We start from the raw sequence: 17,754 nt of genomic DNA on the forward strand, positions 1-17,754 counted from the left end.
CATGAAAGGAACATGAAAAAAACTGAAGAAAACCTTCAAGTCTTAATTTACTTTTATTGCCTCGGGAAAACTGTAAGTTAACAAATTTCTTAGTCCCCGGAAGAGGAGTTTCCGTCTATTTTTTTTAAAACATTGGGCAGTTTACCGCTTACCTTTGTACCATTTAAGGTTACTAACTGGACTCCAGCTGCTAAAATTTCAATATAAACTGCAAAAATGGGGGTATTTAAAAAGTTTTGACTGCTAATGTAGTATCACCAATTTAGATTTATGAAGGACACAGAGCATACCACAGCATAAAACTACATTATAGGAATATTAGGGATAAAAAAAAATACATTAAATGCAGTGGTAGAATGTAAATAAGTACATTTACTGAAGCACTGTACTGTAAAAATTTTGAGCTAGGTTGCATTTTAAGTAAAAGGTTTCACAGAAAGGAAACACCCAAAAAAGGAGTATTTAAAGGGAGAATAGCAATCATCAAAAAGTTTGATTTTAGGGCAGAAATGAAGAATTAACATGTTCAGTAATTTCTGTGCCCCAGGCCAGTGAAATAATGTCAACTTGCAGGATGATTTATTGCTTGTTTTTACTTGGTTATTACTTGGCAAACTGCTGTACAGGCCCAAAAAAACCAAACAAAAAAAAAAAAAACACAAAAAAAACACATGAGAAAGGAATAAGCATCAAGTTAAAGTTGATTGATACAGTTTGTTTTATTCTTATTAGTAGAACACTACAACCTACAATGTTGACAGATGAGCAGATATATAAACACAGATACTGAAACATGGAAAAAAAACAAACATGTATTTTATATGAAATCGTTTTTAAAAAATATATAAATGGAGCAGAGAGCTGTGGAGAGTGAAAGCTAAGAGACTATATGTTATTCTTGTGGTCTGGCGTAGTTCATCAATATCTGTTAATATTTTTTTTTAAAATCGATGCACAACTGAAACAAGACTTGAGTAATGTGTGCCATCAAGACATACATAAACATGGAGACGTGGAGCCAATCTGGAAAAATATGGTATCACACCAGCACTTGTTCGCAGCTTTAGATTTCAATCCAAACCATTTGTTTTATAATCCCGGTCAGTGAAGTTGAAATATTTATTGCATCATTTTTGTCTGACAGCAACCGTAAAGCCATAAGGCTAACAGCAAAGCAGATATATAACATAGGCACTTTTTTTTTTTTTTAAAGAAGAGAACTTATAAATCCAGAATTTCATTCAAGGTCTTCACAGAAGATTCAAAAATAACCCTGTTGGGAAAGGAATAAAACTCTCAGTCATTACAGCTCAAACACCAAAAATCAATTTATTTATTTATCAACAGATTACCTAAAGAAAACACCGGAACCATCTGATTTCCATCTACTTACCCCTGGATGTCTCTGCTGTCTTCAGATGTGACTAAATATTTGTGAAGCTGCTGCTGGACCGATGTGGCTGCACTCTTCAAGGCCACTTTAGATTGTCCCGCTATGGAATAAAAACGTATGACTTCTAACAGACTGTAATACCTCTTTTTCAGCAGAAAGAAAAAATACCTGATATGAATATGTTAGTTATCCTAGTCATGATTAAAACCTGATTAAACTCATTTTCTCATGATGAATACACACTGTGTTTGACGACAGCCAAGACGTGCAGAACGGCAGCCAGTTCATTCAGACTGCTGATGGCCTCAGACTCCAGAGATGAGCTGACCTCCGTCAAAAATGCCCTGAAAGAAGCCCACGTCAACAATCAAAACTTTTAAATTCTTGAATGTTAATTATGCTCAGGTCTTGAATTCATAAAGCAAAAGTAAATGTGTTAAACTGTACAGAAGAATAAAGTTAATCTGTACGTTCAGTTAGGTGACAGGTCTGGTAAATTTTCGGTCCAAGTTAGAGAAAAGGGATTGAGAATATTTACCTGCTAACAGACGGTGACTTGAGGATGACAGACAGGAGGATGTGGGACAGAGGAGGCATGTCCTCCACTGACTCTGGGGTGATCACCTCGTCAGGATGGGTAATCTTTAAAAATATGACCACAGCAGCTGACAAAACACACTAATATTTCAATCCAATCCAGAGTTACCATTTAAGTGTCCTGATAAACCAATCCCTTACTTCAATTGTTTAAGAATACACTCAGTAAGTCAAGCCCATATCAGTTTCAGGACATCTGAGAGGCTGGTAAAAGACAACATCTTTTCATTGCTACAGTGCTCTGCCATCTCATACCTTCTGGAGCAAATGTCTCTTTTCCACGATGATAACAGCAAAAACAGTAGAAAAGACCCCGCTGAGAGGTGTTCTGTCCCAGGTTTGTGCCACTTGGAGGAAGTCTGTCAGACCAGGCATAGCCAACTGACACAGCTACAGTCAGGGCAGAAAGACACAGGAAATTGCTTTAAAGTTGTACAGTGCTGGAAAGTTGATACCTGCAAAGACTGATTGGCGATTATTGGGAGTGATTTTTAGTAGACGCACTTTAAATAACAAACCAAACATGTTCCTGTTGTATTGACAACTACTATGAAAACATCCAGTGTAGAGGCTATCGAAGAAATAAATAATCAGTACACCTAATAAATACAAAAATGCAAAAATATCACAACAAATCTCTGCGTGCCTTTTTTCCCTCCTCTGGCTCCTTCCTAAGGCGGCGAGCTAAGAGCTCTATAATCTTCTGGAAGATGTTGGCCACTACACCCAGAATGACAGTGGTTGCACCCTCCTGATTTTCCTGAGCCTGTTCATTGTCTGGTGCATAACTGTCTGCTACCTCCTTCAAAATTGGCAGCAGTGCAGGAACACAGAGGTAGCCTGCCTCTGAAAACACAAAGGAAAACACTTTCTATGAGGGTTTAATCAGGTAAAGAAACATGATGCAATAGGACTATTTTTAGTAAAATGAACTCTAGCTTCTGTTAGAAATCAGGGTCTTTTTTGCCATATTAAATTGCATTTTCTCCTATAAATGCAGCATACAAGCCTCCTTGTTTTATAGATGACGTCAACAGATATTTGAAACACTCACCTGAAAGGAGGATGAGCGAGCACAGGTGGAGGATTTGACTCTTGAACGTTTCGTCACCCAAACCCACAAGCAAAACATCCCGGCACAATATCAGGAAGCTCTGGTAAAATGCATCATCATCATGATGATGAAGAAAAACGTTTCACACTCACAAAGAGAGACACTTGTGCAAATTAACAACAAATAGAAATGACATCTAGTCTTAGGAGAGATACATTTTTGTATAATGGTAATTTCTCCTAGAGGCTGGTGGCCTGTAGAAGCTGCCTACGATCCCCCACCATTATATGAATAAGAAGGGCACTGAAGCACTGAAGCACTGAAGCACTGAAGCACTGAAGCACACACACACACACACACACACACACACACACACACACACACACACACACACACACACACACACACACACACACACACACACACACACACACACACACACACACACACACACACACACACACACACACACACACACACACACACACACACACGATGAGAGCAGCCTTGTGGTGACAGGCTGAGAATAATGGCACAAATATGGAAATAAACCCATTTTAGTATGGCAGTATGAGCAGGAGGAGGCATGTAGAGTACAGTGTTTGTGGACTGGAACAGAACAATCTATGTTGAGTCAAAATTTACCATGCAGAACTGCAAGTCCTGAAAGCAGGAGCCAAAAAGGCTCCACAGAGCTTAATGTTCTGGATAATAACATAACTCTGTATTTTCATATATAGCATTGGTACAAGCTATGTATTGGGGATTAAATGGGTAAGACAAAAATCTAAACTGGCAATTTATGAATAAGAAGATATGATTTAATTTGCTAAAAGCCTGGATTTGCCTGAAGAGAAATGATCTTGCTTGGAATGACTTTACGATGCACATAGATGATCTTACCGCAAAAGTATTTTAGGAAATACAGATGCACTCCAACATGCCACTCACAACCATCCATCCATTTATATCCTCCACTTCCCTCACAAACCTCACCTCAGTGTAGTTTCACTAATATGTTTGTATTATGTTATGTATCAACAAGCACCAGAAAGCATCTTACACGGAGAGTTCATAGATATTAAGATGATTGTTTAAGTGTTGTTCTGATCGTGTCGTGAAAGACGTTTAATGATCAAACCTTAAGTTATTTGCTCACAAAACAAAACACACTGTCATATACAACTACAAAGGGTAAGATTCATTTACAAAAATATGCACATCTTCTGAGCCTTAATCACAGCAAATGTGCTGCAATAGAGAAACCTGTGCCATCTCCCTTAATGGAAACCACACACATTTTCCCTGTTTGCCCGAATGAAATGCTGGTGTTTACTGTCATTTTAACTTCACTAACTGTAGTCTGCAAGACTCAATAGAGACTTAGAATATGCCAACACATATTTGTTTGGGCTCAATCAACTCTTTTTGGATGCTTTCCCGTTTAATATCTGCTGCTGAACACTGGAGAGCTTTGCATGTAAGGTGGCTCTTCAAAGCTATTTGTTTACCTAAGAAATGGTAGAGCTCACCTCAGTTATCTGTGCAGCCAGTGGCTGCGACTTCTCTGAATCCTGCCCATCTTCAGTGGCACATTTGGCCAGGAAGGGCAACACCCTTTCAGTAACCCAAGCTGCCATATGCTCCAGGGAAAGCAGGTAGTCACGACCCTGTGAGGCCTAGGAAAGAAGCAACAGATTTGATTTTCTTTAACTGTCTTTAGTAATTCAGGATAGGGATGCACTGACCCAACTTTTTCCTGCCTGGTACACAGATTCCAATACCTCAATTCAGGGTATCTGCCAATACTGATCCAAAATCATTTCTCTCTTTTCTCTCAAATTTAAAATCTGTATACCATGCAAATCATTTTTATGTAAGGTAACATGAGGCCAAGGATTGGTGTTGCACTAGATGCCTGAGTCGACAGCCCACTGTGGCTAAATGACATTAAAAAAGAAACTACATTTAATGTGGACCAGTCACATCGTGGCCAATACTCAATCTGCTTTATAGAGTTAGTATCGGTGTCGATCTGGCCTTTCTGATCGGCACATCCCTAATTTAAGAAGGATAACAATTTATATTTAGAAACACAAAACAAAATATCCCAAAGGGGAACTAGCTCAAAAAACTGGACCATCCAGGTAAGAAAATTTAACAATTCACCTGTTCCGGTGACAAAGACTGTTTTATTTGTCTAAGCAGCTCACACATGTAAGCACCACTGAATGTATAAATATAAAGCCAAGTGTCACTAGAAAACAGCAGGCATGCCCTGGTAAATAAACTAAAAAGTGCAATGAGAAAGAAGAATAAAGGAGAAACATAATGCATGCAAAATAAGAAACGCACTTTATGTTGCAGATGTGCACTGAGACGGCCATGGAACATGAAGGCTTTCAGCGCAGTCTCCAAATTGGGACTTTTAGGATCTTCTGTGGTGGAGCTGAGGTGAGTATACAGCACTGACTGTTGATACAAATACCACATTAGATTATATATCTGAGGAAACACAGTAATCACAGTGGAACTATTTAACAAACAACATGCACAGTATGTATGGATGCTGAAGTCATAGGCAAAAGTATTCAAGCAGAATACATGGAGTGAAAGGGTATATATAGGAAACAAAAGGTCTGTTGAGATGTAATAATATTGAATGATATCCAAAATACCTTCCATTTTCCTAGAACTCTTTGAAGCTGCTTCAGTGGTCTCTGACAAAGTGCCAGGACTTTCTCTTGTGTTGATGTGTGGCTGAACAGGTAATCCAGATAAACCAGTGCCAGGTCTGGTTTGGCATCCACCTTCTCCTGGATACGCACCTTTCGATTAGCGGTAGCGTTTTCCTACAGTTGAGAGGAAGATGACTTTCACATAAAGTAACAAGGGATGATTCTGGACTAAACCTGTCTGTCTTTTCATGAAAATCTGAGAAATCCTACAAATTAATCAAGCATATCATACAAGTTTAGCCCACCCTGTCCCTTTCTGTCTGTAGACTGACCCCTTGCTTGGGCAGAGCTTCAGTGAGCCAGTTAGTGATGAGCTCGAGGATGTCAGCAGCCTGGCCCCAGCTACAGATGCAGTCCAACAGCTGGCCGTACTGTGTTGGCACAGCTCCTGGTTCCATCTTTCTCAGCCTGGACAGAACACCACAGCTGGGAATGAGAAAGGAAGGTGAGGGTGACAGGTTAGACAAGACGACATCAATAAAAGCGGAAAGAAGAATGGATGTAAAACATCAAATAAAATGTGAAAAGTCAAATGAGACTGAGACAGAGAGACAGGCAGAAGATGCTTTAATGCTCACCTGAATGTTGGAACTGCAGCTGGGGGCAGAAATGAGGCCAGTTGTATGAGAGGAACGGTACATCGCTCATCCTGAAAAACAAATCAAGAAAGTCTTACTGTAATACTATTTCACGGAAGAATAACTGATAATAACTGAAAATACAAATAATACCACACACTACAGCTGATGTACCTCAAAGGCCTGGAAATACTTGGACATGACATTTCCAAACTTGGCAAAAGTGTAATTCTGGGCCTCTTCATTTTGTTTCAGAGCCTTCTCGACACTTCTCCACAGGATGACCACAATCTCCAGCAGACTGGACACAACAGCGATGTCTTTCCCCAAATTAACAGGTCCAGCCTGCTGAGATCAAAATTTAGACTGGATTTCAATAAACTCAGACACACAGTATAAACATAATTGGAATCATTATGTTTTTGATAATACAGCACTTCTGATGCTCTCAGACAGCTCTCTTATTTTTTCCATTGTGAAAAAGAGACGAGAAACTTAAAATTCAACAAAAAGGGTTCCAATAATAGTGTCAAGTGTTCATTTTATGTTTGTATTTTTTATTTCACTATATATTAGAGCATATTTTTGTTGTTCAATAACTTTGAACATTTTATTAAATATTCAGATTATACAAAATTGGTTAATTTACATTTACTTCTGAAGATATTCTAAATTCTGTACTTAAAATTCAGGAGTGCCAATAATTTCAGCTAGGACTGTCATAGTTTTTGATCTGCATGATAAAACACATGAAGTTAGGTTTGAAGATATTAGTGGATTCATTAATTGACAGAAAATTAACAATATTGATAATGGATTAATCTTTGTTTTTTTTTGTTTTTTTTTTATAAAATCAAAAATTCCAGGCATTTGCAGGTTCAAACCTTTTAAATTTGAGGATTTTCCGCATTTCTCTTTTTTAAATAATTGTTAATTGTATATATTCTGGTTTTGAAGTGTTCATTTGATAAAACAAGCAATTTGAGGATTAATTGATTGAGAAAATAATCTGCACATTAATCAAAAATGAAAATACTTAGTTGCATCCCTACATTAAAATACATTAAAAAAATAGAACTCTTCGGCCACTTTATTGGATAAACAAGGTACTCAACACAACCGCTCAGCCATGTGTTCCACCCTTATGAAGCTCATGATGGCCGGTTCTTGTGAAAAATTTCTGAGAGGTGTTAATTGAACAATATTTATTATTTAGGTTGTAGATGGTGGTGATATTGTTCTAGACTGCATTATATTGAAATGTAGTTAAATTACTACTTCTCTGAGTATTAATGTACTAACACTTTCCTCTCTGAAAGTGTCAGTACATTATTTTCTTTGTAAAGGTAGAATCTGTGGCAGAGTTGTATTAGATTGCCTTTGATTTTATAGGTGTACCTAAAGTGGATTGTTAAGCATACACACTAACATCGAATACTGCAGTTTTAGTCTTTTTTTTTTTTCTCTGTTAGCATCAGCATCTCTTACTGTGCTGTTCTCCTTGTTGCTGTCATTAATTTCAGTCAGGTCACAGTCAGTCTGGATACAGCTGTTCAGAACACGGCGAATGGCCAACATCAGCTTTACTGGAAAAGAACAAATACGTTTTTCCACGAGGGCATATGTGATTAAATTATAGATGGCTACCAGACATCACATTGGAATAACAATATCTGTTCTAAAAATGCAATGTTAAATAATTCTATTTATAGTTCTGGCTACTCTTTAATAAGGGTTTCAAAAATTCTGTTTGTGGAAAACAAATGGTGTTTCAGTAAACTACACACAGCACTTACTTATCTGAGTTGGGGCTGCGTGTTTGTAAGTATACTGATAGAACTTCCTGGCAGCCATTGGATTCATCTGGATGAGGGTGATGCACCGACAGCACCACTCCTTCTCTGACTCGTTGACAGGGAAAAAGGACTTAAAGAGCAGATCGACAATACGCTTGGAGACTGAATGGGAATCAATAGCCAGGCGGGCCAGCAGGTGGTCCGTGTTGCACACGTCCCAGAACTGGAGAGTGGTACACAAGAAGAAAAAATAAGGGAAAAAACAATCAGTCTTTTACACATGGAATTAACAGACATTTTGTATCTGAATTGTGTCTCAATGTGATTTGGCTGAATTACATCTCGATTTGCACCAAGCATTTAAATATATCTTCAGTATAGGTAATGAAATACCGTACTTACTGATTAACACATTTGCTCACATGTTCCTCATCTAGAGATTCCATTCATGCCAAATTTATGACTTGAGGTAATTGCCAACAATTTGATTTATTTCAACCTCCTCGCTGAATCTGCACATGGAAGTTTATTTCCGTCTGCCATCTGAGACAGATCAAGCATTTTTGTTTCTAATAACATTTCTCCACCACCTTAAATAACAGAATCCAGTTTCCCTTTGTCATGTGGAGAATCCCTACTTTCCAGCATCTTTGGTTATTCATGTCATTTATAAGTAGATATTCTGACCTTTTTTATTTTAAGTGCTAATATTAGATATACATTTTTCTTGCAATACATTATTGTATGATTTTAATGTTATGTATTATTGCTTATGAATACTGTTTTTGTTATACTTTAATATTTTATCAATTTTTTATAATAATGAAAACAAATTTAAATTCCCAGTCTACTGGGAGTCTACTGAATGTCAGGCAAGATTGCTTTGCAACTTAAATGGCCCTATAATTTAAATAAGCCAAGAGAAACACATTTTGAAAACTCTGATTATCACAGAAGACAAAATCAGCACTAGTAAGAGCTTGGTGACTTTTTAAACAATTTATAAAGAAAACAGAAACCCTGCACATGCTTTACCTTGGCAGCACGCACCGCTTTGACCTTGATGAGCATGTCAAGGAAAGCTGTGCGGACTTTCTCCGAGTTGTCATGGAGGCTGTACTTTAGAGTGGGCAGGAGTTTTTCTAGTAGTGGATGGCTGAGAGCATTGTCCAGGACGATAGTCAGACACTAGAGAAAGCATTACATTAGACAGAAGTCATTAAATATCCTGTTTACTGCCAGTAACACCACTTGTGCTAATTCTGTCTGCAGTGACAATAATCTCCCTTAATTTGGCATCACAAAACATATGGACGAGAACTCTTGATTACTTTAATTCCTTAGTTAACTTGACTGATTACTGCCAGTTTGTTAAACATGTCTACATCTTAGATCTTAATTGAAATAGGATTTCATAGTCACAGTTTAACTCCAGGAGTCTCCATGTGCCTTCATTTTTCAGAACAATGTACGATCTGGAACAGAGAGAAACTGTATTTCCTACCTTGAAGACTGAACAACGGACATCAGGAGAGCTGGTGTCAGCCACCAGCTCCATCACCAGCTTCTTCAGGATGTCTGTGATTATTGTAGGAGGGAGAAGCTCCCAGCACTTGGCCAGGATCTTACAGACTCCCAGAATGGCATTGGAGCGCACGGTGGGTTGAGGGTCTTCGAGGAGGCTCTGACAATGATAGACAGGTGGCGGTTTCAGTTTCTCCAACTCATGATAAAAAGTGGTTGAATGGTCTGAATGGTTCTCACCATTGCTGTGTCCAACTGCTTTTGAATGGTCTCATCTATATTTTCATTGTTCTCATCCGGGTCAAGGACTGGGAAGGCCTCACCGAAAAGCAAAGTGGCATTTGCACGTACCTCAAAGTTAGGAGCCTGAATAAATAAACAGAGACACGTTAGACTAGAATTAAATACTAAAATACTAGTATGAACGCATTTCAAAGTCTGTATGCGTACAGTTAAAGCCTTCCAGATAATGGGCTTGTAGAGGTTATAGAGCATCTTGTCCAATTTGTGACAGCCCTTCCTTCCGTGGAAGTAGCGCATGATCTGCAAAGGAGAGCAAAGAGATCAGAGATTAATCACACACTATGCACATAATTGCTGTAAAAACTGGAACAAATATTTAAAGCAACTGGGCAAAAAGTCTACCTGTCGGACTTTGGCATGGACAGGAGATGATCTATGAAGGAAAATGGAACACCGTATAAAATCCTGAATGCACAAGCTCTCAATCTGCTCCAAGAAGTCCCCGCTAGCCTTATTCCATGCTCTGAAGTAGATCTCCGTAATATGAGTAGTCATAGTCCTGAACAAAACAAGTTAATGGGAAATAAATTGAAAAGAAAATGAACTTCTGTTAAATGGAGTAAAGTAAGATTCTTACTTGCTACAAAACTCCAGCTGGTTTTTGATGGTGCCATGAATAACCCAGATGAAGTTGACGTTCCAGCTGAAAAGAAATACCAGGAATCGCTTTCCCTGTGAAAACATACACAGCATCAGGCTAACAGCTCAAAGAAAAAGCTTTAACAATCATGGGAAAAAACAGAAACAATGACTCATGCAAACACTCACAGTGGCTAAATATCACTCTACTCACATCATCATTTCGAATGTAAATATGACGGTGAAAACATTGAAGCAACAAATCGATTATCTGCTTGTTGTCTTCAGATGTGTAGTCCAGACTCAAAAGCACATCATGGAGACTCCAGAGTCTTTGGATCTCAACACCCTGACAATAGACACCAGATGAGAAAGCGTTATACATAAATGATATCAGGTCCCTAATCTCCAAGTCGTTATTAAGCTAGTAGTGCTGAAACGATGCTTGTGGAACACTTATGAGACAATATTTCTTGTAATATCATGGAAAACACCTATTGCTAGATCAGAAAATAGTGCTTAATGATAAAAACATATCCTTAAGGCCCCATACTGATTAATGTGACATATAACTGCGGTCATATACTGACCGGTTTCTTCATAATGAAGCTCTTCTGCAAAGAGATGAGAAAAGCAGTGCGACCAAACTTTTCTTTCTCTTTCAGACCCTTCTTCCACCAGGCCTCGCACAGTGTGTGGATATGGAGCTGCAGAGGTGCCTCTGACACAGGCAGTGACACAAGAACAACTGAGGGAGAGACACAAAGAGAAACCAGAGACATTTCATGTAGAGCAAAAAAGATAGCTGTCATTTTAAAATGTTGAGCAGCAGACTGCAGAGAGAGATAAAGTAGCAAGAACACCCACCATGAAGTTTGTGGGCAATTTCCAGAAGGACACTGTAATTGTCATCATCTTGTAAAACCTTTAGAGACACTAAAGCCACTAGTGTCACACCGTCCACAACAGCCATGACATGTTTCTGAAGGAAAAGTATATAGGTTTGAAAATAGTTAGTTTAATAGTTAATATAGATATAATATTTAATAGATAATAGTTAGTTCACAAAAACGCAAGTAGAAGTTATATATGCAAGTAAAACTATGTGGTTTGTGGTTCGTGCATAGTTTGTATGATATTAAATCCTATGACATCAAAATCACAAAAAAAAAAAATCTAAAATAGATGAGATAGGGGAGGGAAAAAAACAACTTGAGTGCTTTGCACACTCTTAGTCTATATATTTCAAAAATAAATATGGCAATAAGAGAAACAGGTGAGCAAGCAGGTGTAACACCTCAAAGCTTACGCTAAAACTGTACATGAGCTGACTGGCAAACTCACAGGGTCTTCAGCTGACTCCACTTCCATGCTCTCTTCTCTGTCCTCCTCCCAGCGCTCAGGAGGTAACTCTTGCAGGATGTCCTGAAGAAGCGAGGCCAGTCTCCCCCACAGAGCCTCCCTCTGGTCACTTGGCATCTCCTGCACCACCTCCTCCATATTGAAGGGGTGCGCTTTGTCCTTCTGCTCAACGATACAGACAGGACAGGGGCAGAAACAACTTGAGACACAAAGCACAGACATCAGTTCTGACATCTACAAAATCATTCAATCACTCTGCATTTTCATTCCGGATAGCAGATGACTGACAGAAAATAAGTCAGTTCCACTTTGACAGCCAGTCACTGAATAAATTACCAAAAGAATTCTTACATTTTCAAAAAATACAGAATAAGTCCTATTTTTTCCTCCTAACATTTTATAAACTAAATTAAACACTAAACAAAGAACATAGCGACTACATTATTTCCAGAAAGTGTCAGATGTAATGGCATTTAAGAATAAATTCCCAACTTATATCATAATCAGAGTTTGACACTTGATTCTAGAGTACTACAGTTCACAATATTTGTATTTTTTTTTAAATTTATTAATTAATTTATTTATTTTCATTAAGTAGACCTGCATTTAGCTGCCAGTTCATGCAGAACACGCTTACATTGGCGTAGTCAAATACAACAGCCCTGCAAAATAAAAATCGCACCTTCATGCAAGTTAAATGCTAAAAGGAGGAATTGGTTCAACTTTATGGTCCTTTTGGAAGCTGGAGTTTGTGTTGCACTTGAATTGTACAGAGTTATACTGAGAGGTGCCTGTAGTTTATTTCTCAAGTAGTAAGTTTTAAAGCAAAAGCTCCTAAAATGCAAAGAATTTATAAACCCCCTGCGCAACTCGATACACATTTAGAAGATTTCTGAAGGAGGTGAAAACTTCATGATTTGATATCGTCTCATGTGAATTTACTTACGTGAAGCTGGATAAAATGAAGGAAGTCCTCCACATTTTCTTTACAAGCGGCTTCTAAAAATGCCTCTCGCTTGGACATATTTTCAGTTTTCAACGTGAATATTTCCAGTCAACCTGCCGTGAAAGAACAAAGGTACGTTAACTATTATTTATACTATTTTAGCTAACCTAGCTGGCTAGCGTTACCGTAAGACCAAAACAAATAATGGCAAGCCGTTTGTCTTTAGCGTTTAAAGTGTACTAGCGAAGGTTAACCCTATTCTGTCCGTTGTTACAGGTAGTATTAAGCCTTCTAATTATGAAAGTATAAAAATATCTAACAGTAACTTAATTTGTTACCTTTTTATTTCTATTCTCGTGAGCAAGCAACAACCAAATGACAGCCACCCATAACAACACTGAACCCGCGCAAATTTGGATAAAGTGGACTCCCTGCGTCAAGACGTTGTGCGTCGTTTTCTGACGCTCTCGTTTAGTTGTAGTTCTCTACGTCTGCCACTTGATGGCGACAATTCAATGCATATGTTATATGTCATCTGTTACAGACTATGGTTTCCTTACCGGAGCCCGAAGTCTCTTCAATAGTACTTTTATTTATTTGTCAGAATTCTCTCTTAAAGATTAGACCCAAATCCTCACGGGAAACTATGCTGCAAGGTCGAATTCGTCGTTTTGCTCGTCGTTTTGCACTTCAGCACCACACCTACCAAACGTGCAATGGTTTCAGCAAATTACCTGTTTGGTTTTTAAAGTGAAAAGAAGTTAATGCAACCCCTGCAGCAAACATCCATAAAAAATAAGCCTTCCTTCAAATGTTAATGTTACTATTTCATTAACTTAAAAAATAGGATGGGAAAAAACTGATTGTGTAATGTGCATGTACTAAATCAGCACTTACTCCCTTTGCCAACTTTCAATCATGGGGATGGAAATATTCTGCTTTGGTTTTGTGTGGCAGCAAGTGGCACTGGAAAACATTTTACAGATAGAGGGAAGAATGGATTCCACTAAATTTCAGCAAATTCAGTCATTTCAATTCAGTCAGTCAAGAAAGGGAAAGAGGCTGGCTTCTACAACAGGACAATGATCCAAAGCAGACCTCAAAATCCACCATGAGCTACTTCTGGAAGCATAAGCTGAAGCTTTTGGAGCAGCCCTCAGAGATCTTAAACATGCTGTGCTGTGCAGTACAGCCTAAAAATATCTCAGAACTCGAAGTGATCTGCAGGACCAGTGGGTCGAAGTAGGGTCCCCAAACTTATGTCCATGCCACAATTACTACTATTACTAATAATTTTTTTTTTCTATTTTTACGTTCATGAAATAAAACTAAAAGGGTATTAACATTTGAAAAAAAAGATTTATCTGTTATCTGTTAGGCTTATCTGTGTGCGGTAGAAGTTGTATTTACCTCTTTTCACTTCAAATATCAGCAAAATGCGTAATTTGCCCAGAGGCACCCATACTTTTGCATAAAACTGTATCATATTTGCCTCCAGTGAGGAAATAATTCATAGCCTTTGTTTCCGCACAGGAGGACCAACCTATAAAAACAAGCAAGACGATTTTCAGAAGAGAAACCATTTATTCTTCAAAAGCCATGAGGCATCATATCATTCAAAATAATAACATTTGGAAGGCAAAAATTACATTGTGGTTTTTTTAAGGCACGGGATAGATAACAAGAAAAATATTTAAAAGCCTCAACAAACAGTTATAATTGCATGGCAAAACATGTACAAGCCTATGACATAGCCATCTTGATTCTGGCAGCCCTGCTCATAAAACGCAATAATTGTCTCTGTTCATTTTTTCACGTTGTTCGACTCACATTTGGTTTCGACAATTGAAGCCTTATTCAAGTATCCTTTAGTCAAATTACACAGCACTTGTTCATAGCCCTAAAATGCCCTCAGATCTTCATTATCTGACACAATATTCAGAACAACCAATATTGCACAAAGTCCTCTTACAATATACAGAGTAATCATTTTATTTTTTGCATATATGCATCCCATGTTTGTATTCAAGCAGAAAGAACAATAAGAGGTAAACTATCAAATAACACTGCATGACAAAAAATATCAGAGTCAAGACTGCTACTTAAGCCTACTTTTGTGATTGTATCCGTTCCTTTGGTAAGAGTTTTCTCACAAGACAAACAGACAGACTTTGTCCCATTTTAAGAAACTGGACAGAGAGCATGAACAGTATTGACCGATTTCAACATCATTTCCTTTAAGTAAATATAATGCCACGAAAACCCCTGCAAATTATTGTAACTATGCATTAGCAACTTGATATTTACATGAAACACTGAAAACAGAGACAAGGCAGTTAGTGTGTTTCATTACAATATGTTTTTTTCCCATTGTGATCATTAATGAAATAATAATAGGAAATGTTTCAAAAACTTACTTACACGCTGAAACAATTCCTGTAAACTATGTGAAAAATATACATGAAAACAACAAAATGATGTGCCCTTAGATTAACAAAATCACTATATTACATTAGATAGGTGGTTTCACTATGTGAGGAGGGGGTCTTGAATACTTGTTATACCTTGAGATGACAGTCCATCTTCACTCAAATCATACCTGCAAGAGAAAATTATGAAATTATATATTTACACTAAGTGCCAAAACAGGCTGTTTATTACGTAAAAAAAAAAAAAATCAATCAATTCTGTGCAGGGCAAAGATAAATACAAGTTTACCATTGTGTCCATCCTCTTGATATATCCTCCCCACTTAAATCTACCAGCACCTGCAAATTTGTACAAGAAGTGAGAGAGAAATTAAGGTTTTAGAGTATTTGGGACTGGCTCTACTGCTAGAAAATACTTATAATAACAGCCAGAAACAAAAACTTGCAGGAGTTACCTTTCCCAAGAGCCCTTTGTGTTTGGACAGGATGCTCCCTCCGTTCTTCACTGCTACATCCAGAGTTCTCCTGTGGAGCTCCACCATAGATACACTAAATTCAAACCTACAAAACACACACGAGTACACACAAAATTTTATGACACCATTTTAACATGGAAAAATTACTCAAATTAAAAGGGTTAAAACTGTTAATTAGATACACTGTTAATTTGAATTTAAGAAACAAGAGATTTTGATGGAGCTTTGGAGCTTTATAACTAATCTGCAAACAAAAGTGCCAAACAATGAACAGAAAATTGAGGGGGTGGAATCCATGCTGACTGCACTTGATATGACTGAATCTCAGCTCAGAGGGGCCATAGCTTCCCTGCAAAATTTATACACTTTGATATAATACTGATTACTAAGAAAACAGTTGTCAAGCTGGACAATAAAATCACACAAAATATTGCACAACTGCAACTTTAATGTGCTTGTGGTGTTAATGTAGCTTGTGATCTTCATCTCTGAAGTCATGGAGAATTAAAAAAAAATCCTTAAGATACCAAAGTAGCTTCAAAGGTCTCTTAAAATAGTCAGCTATCAAATTAATTCAATAATGATGTAACTACAAATGGGTTCAATTAAACATATAAACGTTTGAGAGCAGAACATATGTGTAAAGTCTAACAACAAGAGCACACATCCAGATACTAATGAATAATTTTTAAATTACAAATATGCAACTGAAAGGCATAGTAAGGTAGTATTAGTCTCTAAACCCACGTTTGATCATAAACCGGGTTAAGGGTCCTCTTCACTGTGCAGGTCTTCCTCCTCCCCGTACGGCTCTTGTCAGGCAGCAAATAGAGGCGGATGAAGGGATCTGAGCCATCTTTAGTGAAGGCTATCAAGTTACTGAGGACACACAGGACAAAACTGTTTCACTCACATGTTGCCAGGCACAGGGTGTTTAGGTTAATGATGCCTATCCATTCTTAAATGTATAGTGTAGTTCCACACAGAAGCGAGATGGTCTGCATACTGAAGAATCTCTACCCACAAATCACAATTAATGACCGAGACTTGAGCCAAAATAACAGGGACAAAAAGTGAGAAAAAGTCCTTCAAACCAAACTTTTTCTGGTCTATCTTTCACAGCAAAATATGTTTTAATTCAGCATATGATGGACCTCACCGGCAGGCGTGCACCACCACAATGAGTTTGTTCCTCTGGGAGCTGTGTCGAACAGTCAGCTGGACCTCACCCAAGGGATACTGGCTGGGGGCCGAGCCACTATAAGCACACCAGAGTCAGTCAGTGTCACTTCTAGACACTCTGCAGCTGAATTTACACAGCACATATGCGCGTCAGTGTATGCAGGGATAGATGGATCGCTTGAAAGGTATGCTTGATAAAATATTCATAAAGATACATACTCAAACAAATTAGGATGACATTCTATCAGAGGAAATTGCAGAATTTAAATGAAGTAAAAAAAACCCCAATAAGATCCCTGAAATGAGGCAAGTAAAAGCCGTAGAAGAAATTAAGAAATGTGGAGCAAAATATCAGCAAGGACAGGAAAAGTAGGTGGTAAACAGTTCTAAAAATAATATATAATTTCTGCCATTTACTTCAGCTGACGAAGCCGTTGCTGAAGCTCCAATGTGGCAAAGGGCAGGGAGATATCCGAGGCCAGGCTGGGTGTGGACTCCTTATGAGGCAGGTGTTTCTGGGAACTAGACATGCAGGTACTTAGGTTGGAGATGCTGCGAAGAGGGCTGGCTGAGTACGGCTCGCCATCCCTTTGCTGGAGGGTGAGGGTGGAAGCGTCTATAGGTTGTGGAGGTGTGGGTGGAGGCAGCGGGAAATCTGAGGTGGACTGTCTTTGGGAGGGGGCTGTGGCTGACTGCGGCACGCTGGATTTCCTGACCTGGACGGAGGAAGGCTGGTTTGAGGATACCTGCTTCTCAAGGGACAGGATCTAAAGTAAGACAAGACAGGAAGACATTAC

The 17,754-nt window shown here is 38.3% G+C and overlaps 2 protein-coding genes across 8 annotated transcripts in view; both read right to left on the reverse strand.

Moving 5' to 3' along the window:
• Window positions 1-752: 752 nt before the first annotated feature.
• Window positions 753-13,306, reverse strand: ncapg2 (non-SMC condensin II complex, subunit G2). Of its 5 annotated transcripts, none has more exons than XM_040127647.1 (27): window positions 13,209-13,306; window positions 12,871-12,983; window positions 11,907-12,086; window positions 11,430-11,544; window positions 11,153-11,310; window positions 10,777-10,911; window positions 10,561-10,655; window positions 10,326-10,482; window positions 10,131-10,223; window positions 9,921-10,046; window positions 9,661-9,840; window positions 9,192-9,344; window positions 8,157-8,379; window positions 7,849-7,946; window positions 6,535-6,705; window positions 6,361-6,431; window positions 6,055-6,208; window positions 5,723-5,896; window positions 5,400-5,516; window positions 4,577-4,723; window positions 3,045-3,144; window positions 2,637-2,836; window positions 2,246-2,380; window positions 1,932-2,035; window positions 1,637-1,737; window positions 1,394-1,493; window positions 753-1,273 (listed from the first exon to the last, which is right to left on the reverse strand). In XM_040127647.1, the coding sequence occupies exons 2-27, from the start codon at window positions 12,946-12,948 to the stop codon at window positions 1,222-1,224; spliced, it is 3,417 nt and encodes a 1,138-aa protein (XP_039983581.1). In that variant the 5' UTR covers window positions 12,949-12,983; window positions 13,209-13,306; the 3' UTR covers window positions 753-1,221. The 5 variants fall into 5 exon arrangements, 4 of the variants coding, with proteins under 4 accessions (XP_039983581.1, XP_039983579.1, XP_039983580.1 ...); XM_040127645.1 differs by having other exon boundaries at window positions 6,028-6,208; XM_040127646.1 differs by having other exon boundaries at window positions 6,535-6,708.
• A 1,166-nt stretch (window positions 13,307-14,472) lies between these two features.
• The window catches only part of esyt2b (extended synaptotagmin-like protein 2b), a 31,117-nt gene continuing 27,835 nt past the window's right edge, over window positions 14,473-17,754 (reverse strand). For all 3 annotated transcript variants that reach the window (XM_040127329.1, XM_040127328.1, XM_040127327.1), the window contains 6 exons: window positions 17,375-17,724; window positions 16,935-17,033; window positions 16,523-16,654; window positions 15,755-15,860; window positions 15,589-15,638; window positions 14,473-15,469 (listed from right to left, as the gene is read on the reverse strand). In XM_040127329.1, the coding sequence (XP_039983263.1) occupies window positions 15,400-15,469; window positions 15,589-15,638; window positions 15,755-15,860; window positions 16,523-16,654; window positions 16,935-17,033; window positions 17,375-17,724 (807 nt within the window). In that variant the 3' untranslated portion in view covers window positions 14,473-15,399. The remainder of the gene's footprint in view (window positions 15,470-15,588; window positions 15,639-15,754; window positions 15,861-16,522; window positions 16,655-16,934; window positions 17,034-17,374; window positions 17,725-17,754) is intronic.

This window comes from Xiphias gladius, chromosome 5 (assembly GCF_016859285.1).
Source record: "Xiphias gladius isolate SHS-SW01 ecotype Sanya breed wild chromosome 5, ASM1685928v1, whole genome shotgun sequence".
Classification (NCBI taxonomy): Eukaryota; Metazoa; Chordata; class Actinopteri; order Istiophoriformes; family Xiphiidae; genus Xiphias; species Xiphias gladius.